Genomic DNA, 15,100 nt, shown 5'->3' with positions numbered 1-15,100 from the left:
AATAGTTTACAATATGTAAATGTATTGAGCTTAACTGCACTGAGTTATAAGGAAGATGTTCCAGATGGGAAGACTATTTTTATTTAACTAGGCAAGTAAATTAGAATTTGTTCTTAACTGACAATGACGGCCTACCCCGGGCAAACCCGGACGACGCTGGGCCAATTGTGCGCTGCCCTATGGGACTCCCAATCATGGCCGGAAGTGATACAGCCTGGAATCGAACCATGGTCCGTAGTGATGCCTCTAGCACTGAGAAGCAGTGCCTTAGACCACCCTCGGGACTATGAAGTAGATTAAGAAAGAGATAATTGACTGCACATTCAAACACTGAGTGGTGACAGCTCACTAATAGGAGAACACGAGAAACAATGCTTAGCTTAGGAGAAACAAACCCAGAGCTATCAATTGCCTTTAATGGTAACAATGTGGCAATATCACTGGAAGTAATTTGATGAGACTTAACACAGAGCCTACCATCATACTAGAAGAGTACAGAATGGGCATATTCTGGTCAATTTTAATGTTCAATTAATAAAAATAATTGTGTAGAGCCACTGCTGTCCTCCTCAGCACAATATTTATCAATTAATCAAATGCTATTTATAGAGAACATTTCTTACAGGTGATGCATTTCAAAAGTGCTTAACAAATAAAATAAAAGGTTAGAAATATATTTTAAAAATATTTATATATTCTTATAGACAAATTAAAATAGTAAAACAACAATACATTTTGGCCTAGTGTTCTAGAATGACCACAATTCTCAAATTCACACCACTGTCTCAGAATCTCACCTGAGACAATGTCATGTAATCACTCATCTGCAACAACAAGGAAATGGAGAGATATCTGATGGAGCTTTAACCCACACAGTTCACATCATTTTATTGAAAATACAGTTGAATATAAAAACATGATTTCCAAAAATTCTTCAGTGTAGTCTGTCCATTCAGAAACCCAGGAGTCTATTAGAGCAATGTCTTATCCAGGGTAGCAGTGATTGAGGGGAAACTTTGAGTGGAGGTTTTTGTCAGAGATGTGCTAGTTCAGGAGTTCTAGAACCACCTGAGAAGCTGTCTACTGGGCCAGAGTCCACTGAGTCATACAGTTCATAAAGCTCACAAGGTCCACAGGACTTCAAACACCTCTGACATGGGCAGGGCCAGGCTGGTCAGTGTCAGAACCTACAGACAGACACAGAAAGAAAGGATTATAAACAATATCATATTATACTGTAGAATAGAATAGACAGGTAGGCAAGCAGAATTAGACTGTTCGTTCTATTATTTCTTAATTCTGAACTCTATAGAGGTAACTCAGACAGCTACAGCTCACCTTGGTGTCAGTCTGATAAGAGAAATCCCACACTTTCTTTCCATTGGCCCATACATAGCGGGGTGGGGAAGGCACCCCGAACACTCGCAGCCCTCCCAGCACCAGCCCGTCCAGCGCCCCGTTCTGACGCAGGGGGTCACTCATCACCTGGGACTGGATCAAATGAAAACCTTATTTATCCCCACTGGCAAACACACACATGTATAGTACCAGTATACATTAGACATTAACAGTTAGGTCTACTGTTCACAGGATGGCAGGGAAAGAGTATGTCTTCTATCTTGATTGGATTGGACCTGGATCTCAATCTTGAGAGCATTGCTAGAAACATACTGTACTGCAGAAACATCCAAATCACCCTAGATAATTCTCTGATCTCCATCCTCTTTAAAGTCCAATTAGGGCCCTACGTTTTTCCTACCCAGATGTCATGAAATACCTTGAAGTAGGACAGACAAAAGGTTTGATGGTCCGCACTCAAAAAGATGTCACATAAAGCTTACTTCCTTTTCTTCACTGCATCAGGGACAGCCTTGAAGTGGGCTATAACTTGGGCCCAGAGTTTTCCTTGGTCAGGTCATGTGATCAGGAAAAACTCAGGACCCTATGTGACCTCTACATCTCCTACCTGTCCAGCGATGAAGATAACATAGGAGTAGTCTCCTCTCTGGAAGGTGTCCAGACTGTCCCCGTCGTCCCAGAACAGGTCACCCCAGGCCCAGCCCCCAGCAGACAGCGCCACCGTCAGGAGGAAAGGGTTACTGCGAGAAGCTGAGGTAGTCAGGCCTGGCTCCTGTATCTCAGTTAGAGGGGGTATGAGGGGATTTTTCATTGAAAGATATAATATAATTACTGATTAAGACAGGCAACAGGTTTTACACAAACTCATACAAGCTTCAAAACAACATTGTCAGATTAGTACGCAGAGAGTATTTCATTTGAGGTTTTATCACATAGTTTCACAAAGGAATTTTGGGTCTCTTGTTCTATGACAAATAACTTTAATTGATTTCATGATATAAGAGTTTGGCAGCTCATTCATCTCCTCCATCATCAGTATGTAACACCCACAATATGGGCCTAAGATGAAGCTTTGTCGCACAATGAAACAACAGACAACCAAATTCTATTGTGTACAGAGGACACACACCTGCTGTGGGATGATGTGTCCCTCTCTCACATGGACATTGATGGTGTCCAGAGGCGCTGGGAGGAGCAGGTACTGACCCTTACTGTAGAACGGCTGGCCCTAATGAGGAAGGGATGAAAGAGGTGACCACTGAAATATGGTTCTAGTATACACAGTACAACCGTATTACACATCTTTGCCTGGTCCTAAAGTAAGCCTTCAAGACCCTAAGAAAGGCTCACACAGATGGATTTTTATCAATCTGTGTGACGACAGAAAATATGGTCTCGGTCTCCTAGGAATCCCTTTAATCAGTTGCAAACTAATTGCAGTGACATTATGAAAGGCCTACAGAAATACACTGAGTGTACAAAACATTAGGATCACCTGCTCTTTCCATGCCATGGACTGATCCAGGTGAAAGCTATGATCTCTTGTTGTCACTTGTTAAATCCACTTCAATCAGTGTAGATGAAGGGGAGGAGAATTGAAATAAGGATTTTTAAACCTTGAGACAATTGAGACATGGATTGTTTATGTGTGCCATTCAAAGGGTGAATGGGCAAGACAAAATATTTAAGTGCCTATGAACGGGGTATGGTAGTAGGTGCCAGGCGCACCAGTTTGTGTCAAGAACTGCAACGCTGCTGGGTTTTCAATAGTTTCCCGTATGTATCAAGAATGGTCCACTACCAAAAGGACATCCAGACAACTAGACACAACTGTGGGAAGCACTGGAGTCAACATGGGCCAGCATCCTTGTGGAAGGCTTTCGGCACCTTGTAGAGTTCGTGCCCCGACAAATTGAGCCTGTTCTGAGGGCAAGGGGGGGGGGGGGGGGGGGTCCAACTCAATATTAGGAAGGTGTTCATAATGTTTTGTACGCTCAGTGTATAACTGTATTGAATCTCAGAGCTGTTTACATTGTGCAGACTGTACCAAGTCCCCGGGGGGAGGTAGGCAGCCAGCTCCACTGCCCCCTGCTCTAACACTGGGCTGACAAGCAGAGAACTCCCCCACAGGAACTGTCTGTCTATGGTCTGGCAGTTAGGGTCCGAGGGGAACCTGGGAGAGATGGACAGAGAGGGAGGGCCAGAGAACAGTATCAACACAGTAAATAAGATGTGTTACAATAGTATCCAAATGTTGAAGAGAGAGAGAAGGGAAGATTGGACAATGGCAACTGAAGAAGAGGAGTAGAGGGACGTACTGGAGGAAGAGAGGCGTGGCCACAGTGTCTGCGGAGGTGTGTGCGTGGTAGAAGAGTGTGTAGAGGAACGGCAGGAGAGAGTAACGTAACATCACCGCGCTACGCATGGCTGTCTGGGCCTCCTGACCAAACACATAGGGCTCCTGGGGCTACACACAGAGCTAGAGTTACCTCAATTCATAATACATGGGACTGATGGACTGTTACATAGACACAGTGAAAAGACACTAGCAGGTCAGCCACCATGGTAAATAGGAAAACATTGTAACTTGGTTACATAGAGACAGTGAAAAGACACTAGCAGGTCAGCCACCATGGTAAATAGGAAAACATTGTAACTTGGTTACATAGAGACAGTGAAAAGACACTAGCAGGTCAGCCACCATGGTAAATAGGAAAACATTGTAACTGGGTTACATAGAGACAGTGAAAAGACACTAGCAGGTCAGCCACCATGGTAAATAGGAAAACATTGTAACTTGGTTACATGGAGACAGTGAAAAGACACTAGCAGGTCAGCCACCATGGTAAATAGGAAAACATTGTAACTTGGTTACATAGAGACAGTGAAAAGATATTAGCAGGTCAGGAAAAGATTGCGGTAAATTCCTATCCAACCGAGTTAACTGTAAAGACCATAAAACCACCCACACCCACAGCGTTGGGCTTGTCGTTGTGGTTCCTCATGAAGGGGTAGAAGGCTCCAAGCTGGGTCCAGCGTACACACAGCTCCTCTGTGGTGTCCCCCCTGAACCCACACACATCCGCCCCCACCAGGGGCACCCCGAACAGGCCAAACAGCAGCACCGCTGGGGGGGTGGAGGGACAGATGGATATTAAACATATTAATTCCCTTTATTCATTATTACTGTATTCATTATTTAACTTTGATGTCAGGCAGTCAGAGGCATCTCTCTGTACTTGCTAGCTACATAGTATCAAATAAATAGTAGGTGGTTCCATTACAAGTCTGGGCATTTTTCTATTCAAACCCCTCATTCAAATCCATGGATAACTCCCACTGAAAAGGCTCCAACTCTGTCTAGGCACTCTTTCAACTAAAGACAATAGAGACAAACTGCTGAGTAAGAGCACACTGCAACATGTACTGTCTGGATGGTGCATCGGTACCATTAGTACTCTGATGGCTAAAACACACAGGGCTTGTGAATGGCTTTGGGAATCTTGTTGAGAATAGGAATGGCTTGGAACGGAAATGGGAATGTTGGGGATGTCTTTCCCCTCACCAGGGATGGAGTATCTGAGCTGCTCCCAGTCGCTCCTCACGTCTCCCGTCCAGACTCCGGAGAAACGGCCAATGCCAGGGAAGGAGGAGCGGGACAGCACGAAGGGTCGCGACCCCCGGACCTTCACCAGGGCACTGAGAGGGTCAAAGGCTATAACTGATCTTCCAACTACAGTTACAAATATGTAATGTAGACAAGATAAATAAAATCAGCTTCATTCAAACAAGCAGAAGTAAAAGTGCCAACAGTCTCAGGATAAGTACGCACTGATCCCTGTGGTGCTGTGTCTGACCTGTGGGTGGCGCTAGCCTCCGTCAGCCCATAGAGGTTATGCAGGTTGTAGTGAGTGGACAGGTTCTGCTGAGCTGACATGCAGAGTGTACCAGTGTTCAGCTGTCCTCCAATCACCGCTGTATGACCGTATGGAGACAGAATGGAAATGAATGAATGAATTCACTAAATTCCTCTATTGATATTAAATAGACAGGAAACTACTCAGCTGCAGCACACTCACGTGGCACGTAGGGGGGGCTATCCAAATCACTGTCAGGACACCCCTCCACAGAGCCCTGCACAAAACTGGCTGGTTCATTCATATCCTGAGAACAGAGGGACAAGAGAAAGAGTATGCTGGATGCTGAGTAGCATTGAAACAGCCTGGATGATGCAAGCTTGTTAGTGCAAGTATAGAATACAATACAATAGGGGATGATTTCAGCCCTCTACAAGACATTTCTATCTGAGACACACTCACAATCCACAGGCCATCTAGCGGGACTCTGGAGTGGAACTCCCGAATGCAGTCCTCCCACCAGCTCTGTGTCTCTGGGTTGGTGAAGTCAGGGAACGCTGTCGGACCAGGCCACACCTGGACACAGAGGAAGACGAGTGAGGAACCGAACATGCATACCTTTCCACACAACACACACACCTGCACGCACGCACGCACGCACGCACACACACACACACACACACACACACACACACACACACACACACACACACACACACACACACACACACACAGCTTCAAGAGGGGGTTTTGTTTAGTGTAACCTTGCTTTTCAGAGGACACATTACTTGAATACACAATGGACATACACAATGTTATCAAGCAGATAAAAAATATGTTCTTTCCAAACTATTCACAGTATATGTAGCCCAGTTTACAGTGGGTCTCCAGATAGAGAAGTGAGAGTTTTAGGTCTGACCTTCCCTATGAGTGTCTGTCCTGTAGAGTTCCTGATGAAGACCCCTCTCCGCTGACCCTCATCAAAGGGTGGGTAAGTACCAGGGGGGCTGGTGCTGCTGATCCCAGGGTCCTGGGAAAGAGAACAAACATGAAAGATACCTCTAAAATAAATGACAGTAATGCTTTTGCTGCCATCTTGTGGATTGAGAAGGAAAGTTTCCTTGACTTGTACCTTCCAATACTGCACTTTTAACAATTTAATCACAACGCAGACTGTAATTTAGAATCAAAAATTACATTGAACCACTATTTCAAGCTAATATGAGTTATTAGTGTGCCTATGTGTCCCACATGTTGTGAGGGTTGAGGCCTCTCTCTTACCAGGATGAGAATGTACTTAATGCCCTTCTGATGGAACTCCTTCACCATGTCTGGCAGGTCCACAAAGTGCTGGGGGTCAAAGGTGAACACCCGACGCTTGTCTGCATAATCCAGGTCATTCCACTGCACGTCCTGACCAAAAACAAAAGCAGTTGAACTAAAGAATGCAGTGAGTGTTTTCCATGAGTTGTGAACCCTCAGTGGCATGATAATACTGTACTTGAGAGCGCAAACATACAATTAGCATTAGCATGGAGAAAACCCATTGTAGCATGATAATACTATAATGAGTTTTCTCCATGCTAATCTGCTAATCCAATGTTGATGCTCATTCAATGTTAGCATTACCCAATAGTTGTCAACCCAAGTGATAATGTAGTACAATATAAGTGTTTTCTCCAGCATCTTTACCAGGGGGAAGTTGGCGTTGTGCATGCGTCGCACCACCTCTCGGGTTGCGTTAGTGGACCGGTAACCCCAGCGACACAGGTGGAACCCCAGTGACCAATAAGGAGGCATCATAGGGTACCCTGGGGGAGGAGGACGGGATAAACATTAGCTATGACGGAAGATTCACAAAAGGTGAGAGCAAACCAACCTGCTCAAATTGGACTTACGTAGCAAAATTTGAATTTTTTAAATGTATTTTTACATTGGATAAAAGTAGAGACTCACAGCTATGGTATATCATACACTGCATGTTTGAGGAACAATGGGAAAGAAATTCTGCTTTGAAAGTTGATAAACTTGTGAACTCACTTTTGAGAAAATGGCCTTTGAATGTTTTGGTACCTACTGGAGCTATGATACCTATGTTTTGGTACCTACTCATTGGACACTGTGCTATCTAACCTCCAAACAAGCTTCAATGCCATACAACACTCCTTCCGTGGCCTCCGACTGCTCTTAAACGCTAGTAAAACCAAATGCATGCTTTTCAACCGATCGCTGCCTGCACCCGCATGCCCGCCTAGCATCACCACCCTGGATGGTTCCGACCTAGAATATGTGGACATCTATAAGTACCTAGGTGTCTGGCTAGACTGCAAACTCTCCTTCCAGACTCATATCAAACATCTCCAATCGAAAATCAAATCAAGAGTCGGCTTTCTATTCCGCAACAAAGCCTCCTTCACTCACGCCGCCAAGCTTACCCTAGTAAAACTGACTATCCTACCGATCCTCGACTTCGGCGATGTCATCTACAAAATGGCTTCCAACACTCTACTCAGCAAACTGGATGCAGTCTATCACAGTGCCATCCGTTTTGTCACTAAAGCACCTTATACCACCCACCACTGCGACTTGTATGCGCTAGTCGGCTGGCCCTCGCTACATTTTCGTCGCCAGACCCACTGGCTCCAGGTCATCTACAAGTCCATGCTAGGTAAAGCTCCGCCTTATCTCAGCTCACTGGTCACGATGGCAACACCCATCCGTAGCACGCGCTCCAGCAGGTGTATCTCACTGATCATCCCTAAAGCCAACACCTCATTTGGCCGCCTTTCGTTCCAGTACTCTGCTGCCTGTGACTGGAACGAATTGCAAAAATCGCTGAAGTTGGAGACTTTTATCTCCCTCACCAACTTCAAACATCAGCTATCTGAGCAGCTAACCGATCGCTGCAGCTGTACATAGTCTATTGGTAAATAGCCCACCCATTTTCACCTACCTCATCCCCATACTGTTTTTATTTATTTATTTTTCTGCTCTTTTGCACACCAATATCTCTACCTGTACATGACCATCTGATCATTTATCACTCCAGTGTTAATCTGCAAAATTGTAATTATTCGCCTACCTCATGCCTTTTGCACACATTGTATATAGACTCCCCCTTTGTTTTCTACTGTGTTATTGACTTGTTAATTGTTTACTCCATGTGTAACTCTGTGTTGTCTGCTCATACTGCTATGCTTTATCTTGGCCAGGTCGCAGTTGCAAATGAGAACTTGTTCTCAACTAGCCTACCTGGTTAAATAAAGGTGAAATAAAAATAAAAAAAAAAAAAATACTGGAGCTATGATACCTGTTTTGGTACCTACTGGAGCTATGATACCTATGATTTGGTACCTACTGGAGCTATGATACCTATGATTTGGTACCTACTGGAGCTATGATACCTATGATTTGGTACCTACTGGAGCTATGATACCTATGATTTGGTACCTACTGGAGCTATGATACCTATGATTTGGTTCCTACTGGAGAGCTCTTTGTCTACACCCATTCAGCATTGTTCACACCCTCTTAAGCCTTAGCCCCACCCATCTGTTTAAGGAAAGATTCAGATTTAAAGTGGTAAAAGTAGTAGTAGTCTACAATAATGAAAAGTTCCAGGTAAACAGAAAGTGTCCAGATAAAATAATTTTAAAATATTGATTGACTCCTACCCAGACACACTTAATTGATGGGTCATGTGAAATAAATGCTATAACCCTAGCCACATCTTGCCAAGTGGATGGGTCTCTACAGAAGGTGTAAACGGCACAGCCAAATGGTTACCTGCATAGTAGCAATATCAGAAAGTGTCAAAATAAATATAATATACAGTATGTACAAGAACAATATCAATAACAATATCAGTGATAGATGAACAGCAGGATAAATACATTATAATAGTAGCAGGAGAGAGTCATTTGAATAGAGGCACTGCAGATAGTGCTGATGGTCTGTCTGAACCACACATGAACAAGGGAATCTATATTTATTTGGAGAGCCTGTTTCTGTCCTGCCCTTGACTTTGGTCCAGGGCATGTGATGTCCATAGCCTCTTCGTCAACAAAAATCCCTGATCTTCTCAAAAACATATGTTTGTGTAGCTGTGTCCAGGTGGTGCTTGTGCAGGCAGACCATCCATGGGCGGAAGGATGTCAGCATTGCGCAGCAGCAGAGTCTGAATGCTCCTTGGCGACAACAACACCAGACTCTAGAGCATTGAAGCTGTAAAACAGGAAATAACCCAAAAAATATAGAAGACATCAATTCACCTCCCAAGTTTAGATAATAAGAATAACCTCATACAATGCAATGAAAATGATATTCACCTGAAGTGCTGGTACCGCTTGAACTGTGGCAGCGACCTGAAGTACGGAGTCAGGTGTTGTTACCAGCCATAGCTTTCCACCAGCACCGTACCATCCTCCAGTCCAACCAGCTGTGGGATGTTGACTCCTGTCACAGTGCTGTCCTTCACAACACCAGCAATCTCAGACAAAGTGTTCACTCTGGTCTTTCTGAAGCGCTGTTTGATGAGGCTGAAGCACCAGTCGCGGGCAAACTTGGTGTGGCCTGTGATCAGGAAGTGAAGGCCCAGACTGTGGTGGAGCTTGTGTATGGTCCACCAGGCACAATACCAGAACACAAACTTGTTCTTGTTTCGGCCACTGCAGTTTTCAAAATTCAGGTCCACACTCCGTAGTTGGTGAAGAAATGGTGCATGTAGTTGAAGAAATGGTGCATGTAGTTGATGACCGCGCTGCTGCCTTTGCTGGATGACATGCTTTCATCAATCAAGTAGTTGACTTGTTGTGGTATTACTTCACAGCAGACACCAAACAAGCCACACCATATTATGGTGGATAAGACCTATATGGTGGATGGTGCCTAATGGTGGATAATACCTATATGGTGGATGGTGCCTATATGGAGGATAATACCTATATGGTGATGGTGCCTATATGGTGGATGGTGCCTATATGGTGGATAATACATATATGGTGGATGGTGCCTATATGGTGGATAATACATATATGGTGGATGGTGCCTATATGGTGGATGGTGCCTATATGGTGGATGGTGCCTATATGGTGGATAATACCTATATGGTGATGGTGCCTATATGGTGGATAATACATATATGGTGGATGGTGCCTATATGGTGGATAATACATATATGGTGGATGGTGCCTATATGGTGGATAATACATATATGGTGGATGGTGCCTATATGGTGGATAATACCTATATGGTGCCTATATGGTGGATAATACCTATATGGTGGATAATACCTATATGGTGGATGGTGCCTATATGGTGGATGGTGCCTATATGGTGGATGGTGCCTATATGGTGGATGGTGCATATATGGTGGATGGTGCCTATATGGTGGATGGTGCCTATATGGTGGATGGTGCCTATATGGTGGATGGTGCCTATATGGTGGATAATACCTATATGGTGGATGGTGCCTATATGGTGGATAATACCTATATGGTGGATAATACCTATATGGTGGATGGTGCCTATATGGTGGATGGTGCCTATATGGTGGATAATACCTATATGGTGGATAATACCTTTATGGTGATGGTGCCTATATGGTGGATAATACATATATGGTGGATGGTGCCTATATGGTGGATAATACCTATATGGTGGATAATACATATATGGTGGATGGTGCCTATATGGTGGATAATACCTATATGGTGGATGGTGCCTATATGGTGGATAATACCTATATGGTGGATGGTGCCTATATGGTGGATAATACCTATATGGTGGATGGTGCCTATATGGTGGATGGTGCCTATATGGTGGATAATACCTATATGGTGGATGGTGCCTAATGGTGGATAATACCTATATGGTGGATGGTGCCTATATGGTGGATAATACCTATATGGTGGATGGTGCCTATATGGTTGATAATACCTATATGGTGGATGGTGCCTATATGGTGGATAATACCTATATGGTGGATGGTGCCTATATGGTGGATGGTGCCTATATGGTGGATAATACCTATATGGTGGATGGTGCCTATATGGTGGATAATACCTATATGGTGGATAATACCTATATGGTGGATAATACCTATATGGTGGATAATACCTATATGGTGGATGGTGCCTATATAGTGGATAATACCTATATGGTGGATAATACCTATATGGTGGATGGTGCCTATATGGTGGATAATACCTATATGGTGGATAATACCTATATGGTGGATGGTGCCTATATGGTGGATAATACCTATATGGTGGATGGTGCCTATATGGTGGATAATACCTATATGGTGGATAATACCTATATGGTGGATGGTGCCTATATGGTGGATAATACCTATATGGTGGATAATACCTATATGGTGGATGGTGCCTAATGGTGGAAAATGTATTTGCTTTCACCAGTCTAGTTCTTTCACATAAGTGAAAGGAGATGAATGAAAGGAGATGAGGCAGCAAGTTCAGACTACTAGGACATTGGGACACAGACAGCCACTATCTTTCCCTTAGCCATTACCCAAAAGGAATTAGTTGTGACCCAGCAGTGCCCGACCCACCATAGCAACATTGGGATATGAGACAAGAAAATGATATTCAGTAACAGGAAGTTACAGCTAAAGGTCATATATAGCCATACCTATAACCTGGAGGTACTGTCTGACAACACTCTGAGGGTCAGGGCCCAGGAAGATGTACAGGTCCAGGATTCCTCCCACAGCCACCCAGGTCAGAGCAGGGCTAGGCTGCAGCACCACCTCTACAGAGAGAAGGAGGTCAAACTCAGCTCCATCATGTAAATCTGTATCTTGATACAGTTGAAGTACTGTGCCATGTGAACACAACAAAATTCTGTCCAGAGCTGCTAAGTAGCATGATACATTACAAACTCTACTAGCTCAAACCAAAGCTATCCTATTAGAACAAAACATTTCTGCTTAAGGATATGGTACATGGAGTAACATGCTTTCTTACCCATGGCATTACTGTTGAGCAGGAAGACCCCGTGAGCCTGTCCATCCCCCTCCTGCACCATGTAGAACGGATGAGAGCCATAAAGGTTGGCATCGCCCTGCATGGAGGAGAAAGAAGACACATGACTTCCCACTCCTGACCATGATTTAAAAAGGAAACAAATGTATGATAATGATGACGATAATGATAATGACGTCAGACTCACGTGGGGCGCCATGTCCCTGTTCCAAAGGGTAAGGGAGGTCCAATTGAGGTCCAGGCTGAGGGGGGTGTAGTGTTCCCCCAGCCCAGACACCAGTGAGGAGGCCAGGGAGGTGGACAGCTGCAGGTACTGGTCAGCATACAGCAGCGGGGCCACTGTGGTGTTCACACTGACAGACAGAAGACAGAGGTGTCATGATTATGACAGTTGTAAGTCAGGACAGAGAGCATCTTAAGTCATGCTTATGGCAACTATAAGTAGGGACAGGGGCACCTTATGTCATGCTTATGACTGCGACAAGTAGAAACACAGCGATATAAATCAAATGAAATTGTATCGGTCACATACACATATTTAGCAGGAGTTATTGCAGGTGTAGCAAAATGCTTGTGTTTCTAGCTCCAACAGTGCAGTAGTATCTGCAAGCCAATTTACCCTTTGGGATCTATAAATCCTAACTGATCTTATGTGTTAGTCCTATGACATGGTTACAACAGTTTTATGTCAGGTTTATAAGATCTGATCAATGAACCAGTGCCAGACATATTAGACATAAAGAACAACTGACGATGAATACTCACAGGACACGGCCGTTGGATTTTCGGCGCACTATGATCCCAAAAGGGTCGGGTTGAAACTCAGTAACATATTGGTGGTCCTGGGTGTCAGTGTTACCCCTGGACTGGGCAGTGGATAAAGGAACTTCATATCGCCGGGACAACGGATCCTTCAACTGTCAGGAGAAGAAACGTGTTATGACTCTTACACAATAATGTGGTCTGAGAAGAATGATTCTCAGTGATGAGCGATTGGTTATAATAAAAGTCATGAAAAAGTAAAGAGAAAACATTTAGCAAATACTGTACGCCCTTTTCAGAGGCAGCACTTTTAAAAGAAATGTTATAGAGAAAGACAATGGCAACCAAACCCTGTATCTCTGCAGTAAATATACGAGTGGTTTTCAGCCACAGAGACTCACCGTGAGGTGCAGTCGGCCTTCTGTCTCATCCAGGATCTCCAACCGGAGCGTAGAGATATCCCGGGGCAGGTAGGAGGGAGTGGGCCTCGTAAGGGTGGCAGCCTGGCCCCTGGAAGTGGGAGTGAGGGGCCCCATCCTGTAGCCGCTGTATGACGGGGGGTAGAAGCACCAGGGGGGTCCTCCAGAGAGGCCTTGAGGTAGGGGGGCATAGCAGCACCCTCTCCCCTGACACTCTGTCTGGCTCAGAACTCGGTCGCGGGCGCAGTCAAAGCGGCTCTCCAGGGCCCCCCTCCTACACTCTGCCTCTCTGGGACCACTGGAGATGGCTGGATGGGGGCCTTCCCACAGCAATCTGTGGCTGGGGGCTGGATGGGTGCTACCCCTCTGGAGGTTCACTATCTCCCTCTCACCGGCCTGTTTTGTTGCTGGATCTTCCTCTAAACCAGGTCTTACTGATAGGTGTATTGGTGTCTCATCTGGTTGTTGTTTGCTAGTTAACTTTATCAGTGACAACTTTTGGTCAGACAGGTAGCTAAGGTGTAAACAAGTTATCAAGGCCAGGGTGAGCAGGGCTGAGAGAGACAGGGCAGACAGACAACTAGACAAACCCATGGCCTGTGTCGAGTTGGGACATCTGGGAGGTGTTAGGGAAAAACTGTCTCCAAATGCTGACGAGCCCGTGTGTCAGTGTAGAAGTCTGAAAAATGATATGAAACGGTCGCCTAGGATAATTGGCAACTATGGACTTACTACAACAAATTGTGGACCTACCACTTACTATCGATGTTATTTGTCAGCTGACAGACGTAACGTTACACAGTCTACACACATTAACAAGGAAGTGTGCAAGCTAGCTAGAACAAACTGTAGCTAGAATTGTATGCCTAGTGCATACATAGCTAAACGTTAGCAAGGGATATTAGAAAGCGGGTGAAAATTAGGAGATGAAAAGTATGCATTTCCCCAAGACTTACTCTAGGGCAGGCCACACAAAATGCATTGAATGTCGCTTGTCCTCGCACATGGAAAGTTGTTGTTGAACTGGACTGAGACATTTCGACGGCATGCCGCTAGGGACAAACTGGGCGCTGCCTATTGGGCTACCACACAGTGGAAGTAACCTATACTTATATTATTTGAGTGCATCTATCTAAAACGTCTTGTGTTGTTTAAAACTACCAATACAAACATTATCCATTATGCTCATGTGTTAATTGTAATGAATGTGAAGTGAACCCATTTCCAATTACTGGGACTTAGAGAATATTTAGGATATTGAGGCACCATGTGAACCACTAGTTTTGAGTGATTAGATTTCGCAAAGCTTCAAAATGAATTAGTAGCTACAGTACAGACATCATGTTATCACATTCGGAAAGTATTCAGACCCCTTGACTTTTCCACATTTTGTTATGTTACAGCCTTATTCTATAGTTGATTAAATCGTTTTTCCCCCTCATCAATATACACATAATACCCCATAGTGACAAAGCAAAAACAGGTTTGGTTTTTTTTTGCAAAATGTTTACAAATAAAAACTAAATATCACATTTACATAAGTATTCAGACCCTTTACTCAGTACTTTGTTTGAAGCCCCTTTGGCAGCGATTACAGCCTCAAGTCTTCTTGGGTATGATGCTGCAAGCTTGTATTTGGGGAGTTTCTCCCATTCTCTGCAGATCCTCAAAACAAAAGACAGAATATTTGGTCTGGTGG

At 44.3% G+C, this 15,100-nt stretch overlaps 1 protein-coding gene across 3 annotated transcripts; it reads right to left on the bottom strand.

Annotated features, from left to right (window-relative positions):
* Positions 1-398: 398 nt before the first annotated feature.
* LOC110539035 (lysosomal alpha-glucosidase-like) lies at positions 399-14,493 on the bottom strand. Of its 3 annotated transcripts, XM_036939359.1 has the most exons (20): positions 14,358-14,487; positions 13,384-14,080; positions 12,986-13,137; positions 12,408-12,573; positions 12,203-12,299; positions 11,868-11,987; positions 6,909-7,027; positions 6,498-6,629; positions 6,136-6,246; positions 5,679-5,792; positions 5,439-5,523; positions 5,217-5,334; positions 4,925-5,058; positions 4,329-4,486; positions 3,678-3,826; positions 3,391-3,532; positions 2,489-2,587; positions 1,967-2,131; positions 1,339-1,491; positions 399-1,187 (listed from the first exon to the last, which is right to left on the bottom strand). In XM_036939359.1, exons 2-20 carry the CDS (start codon positions 13,993-13,995, stop codon positions 1,122-1,124), a joined length of 2,892 nt encoding a protein of 963 aa, XP_036795254.1. In that variant the 5' UTR covers positions 13,996-14,080; positions 14,358-14,487; the 3' UTR covers positions 399-1,121. The 3 variants fall into 3 exon arrangements, 2 of the variants coding, with proteins under 2 accessions (XP_036795254.1, XP_036795255.1); XR_005035245.1 differs by having other exon boundaries at positions 3,407-3,532; positions 13,384-14,493; XM_036939360.1 differs by having other exon boundaries at positions 4,335-4,486; positions 13,384-14,477.
* Positions 14,494-15,100: the final 607 nt, after the last annotated feature.

This window comes from Oncorhynchus mykiss, chromosome 12, assembly GCF_013265735.2.
Source record: "Oncorhynchus mykiss isolate Arlee chromosome 12, USDA_OmykA_1.1, whole genome shotgun sequence".
In the NCBI taxonomy this organism is placed as follows: Eukaryota; Metazoa; Chordata; class Actinopteri; order Salmoniformes; family Salmonidae; genus Oncorhynchus; species Oncorhynchus mykiss.
This window is presented reverse-complemented; position numbering and strand designations above follow the sequence as displayed.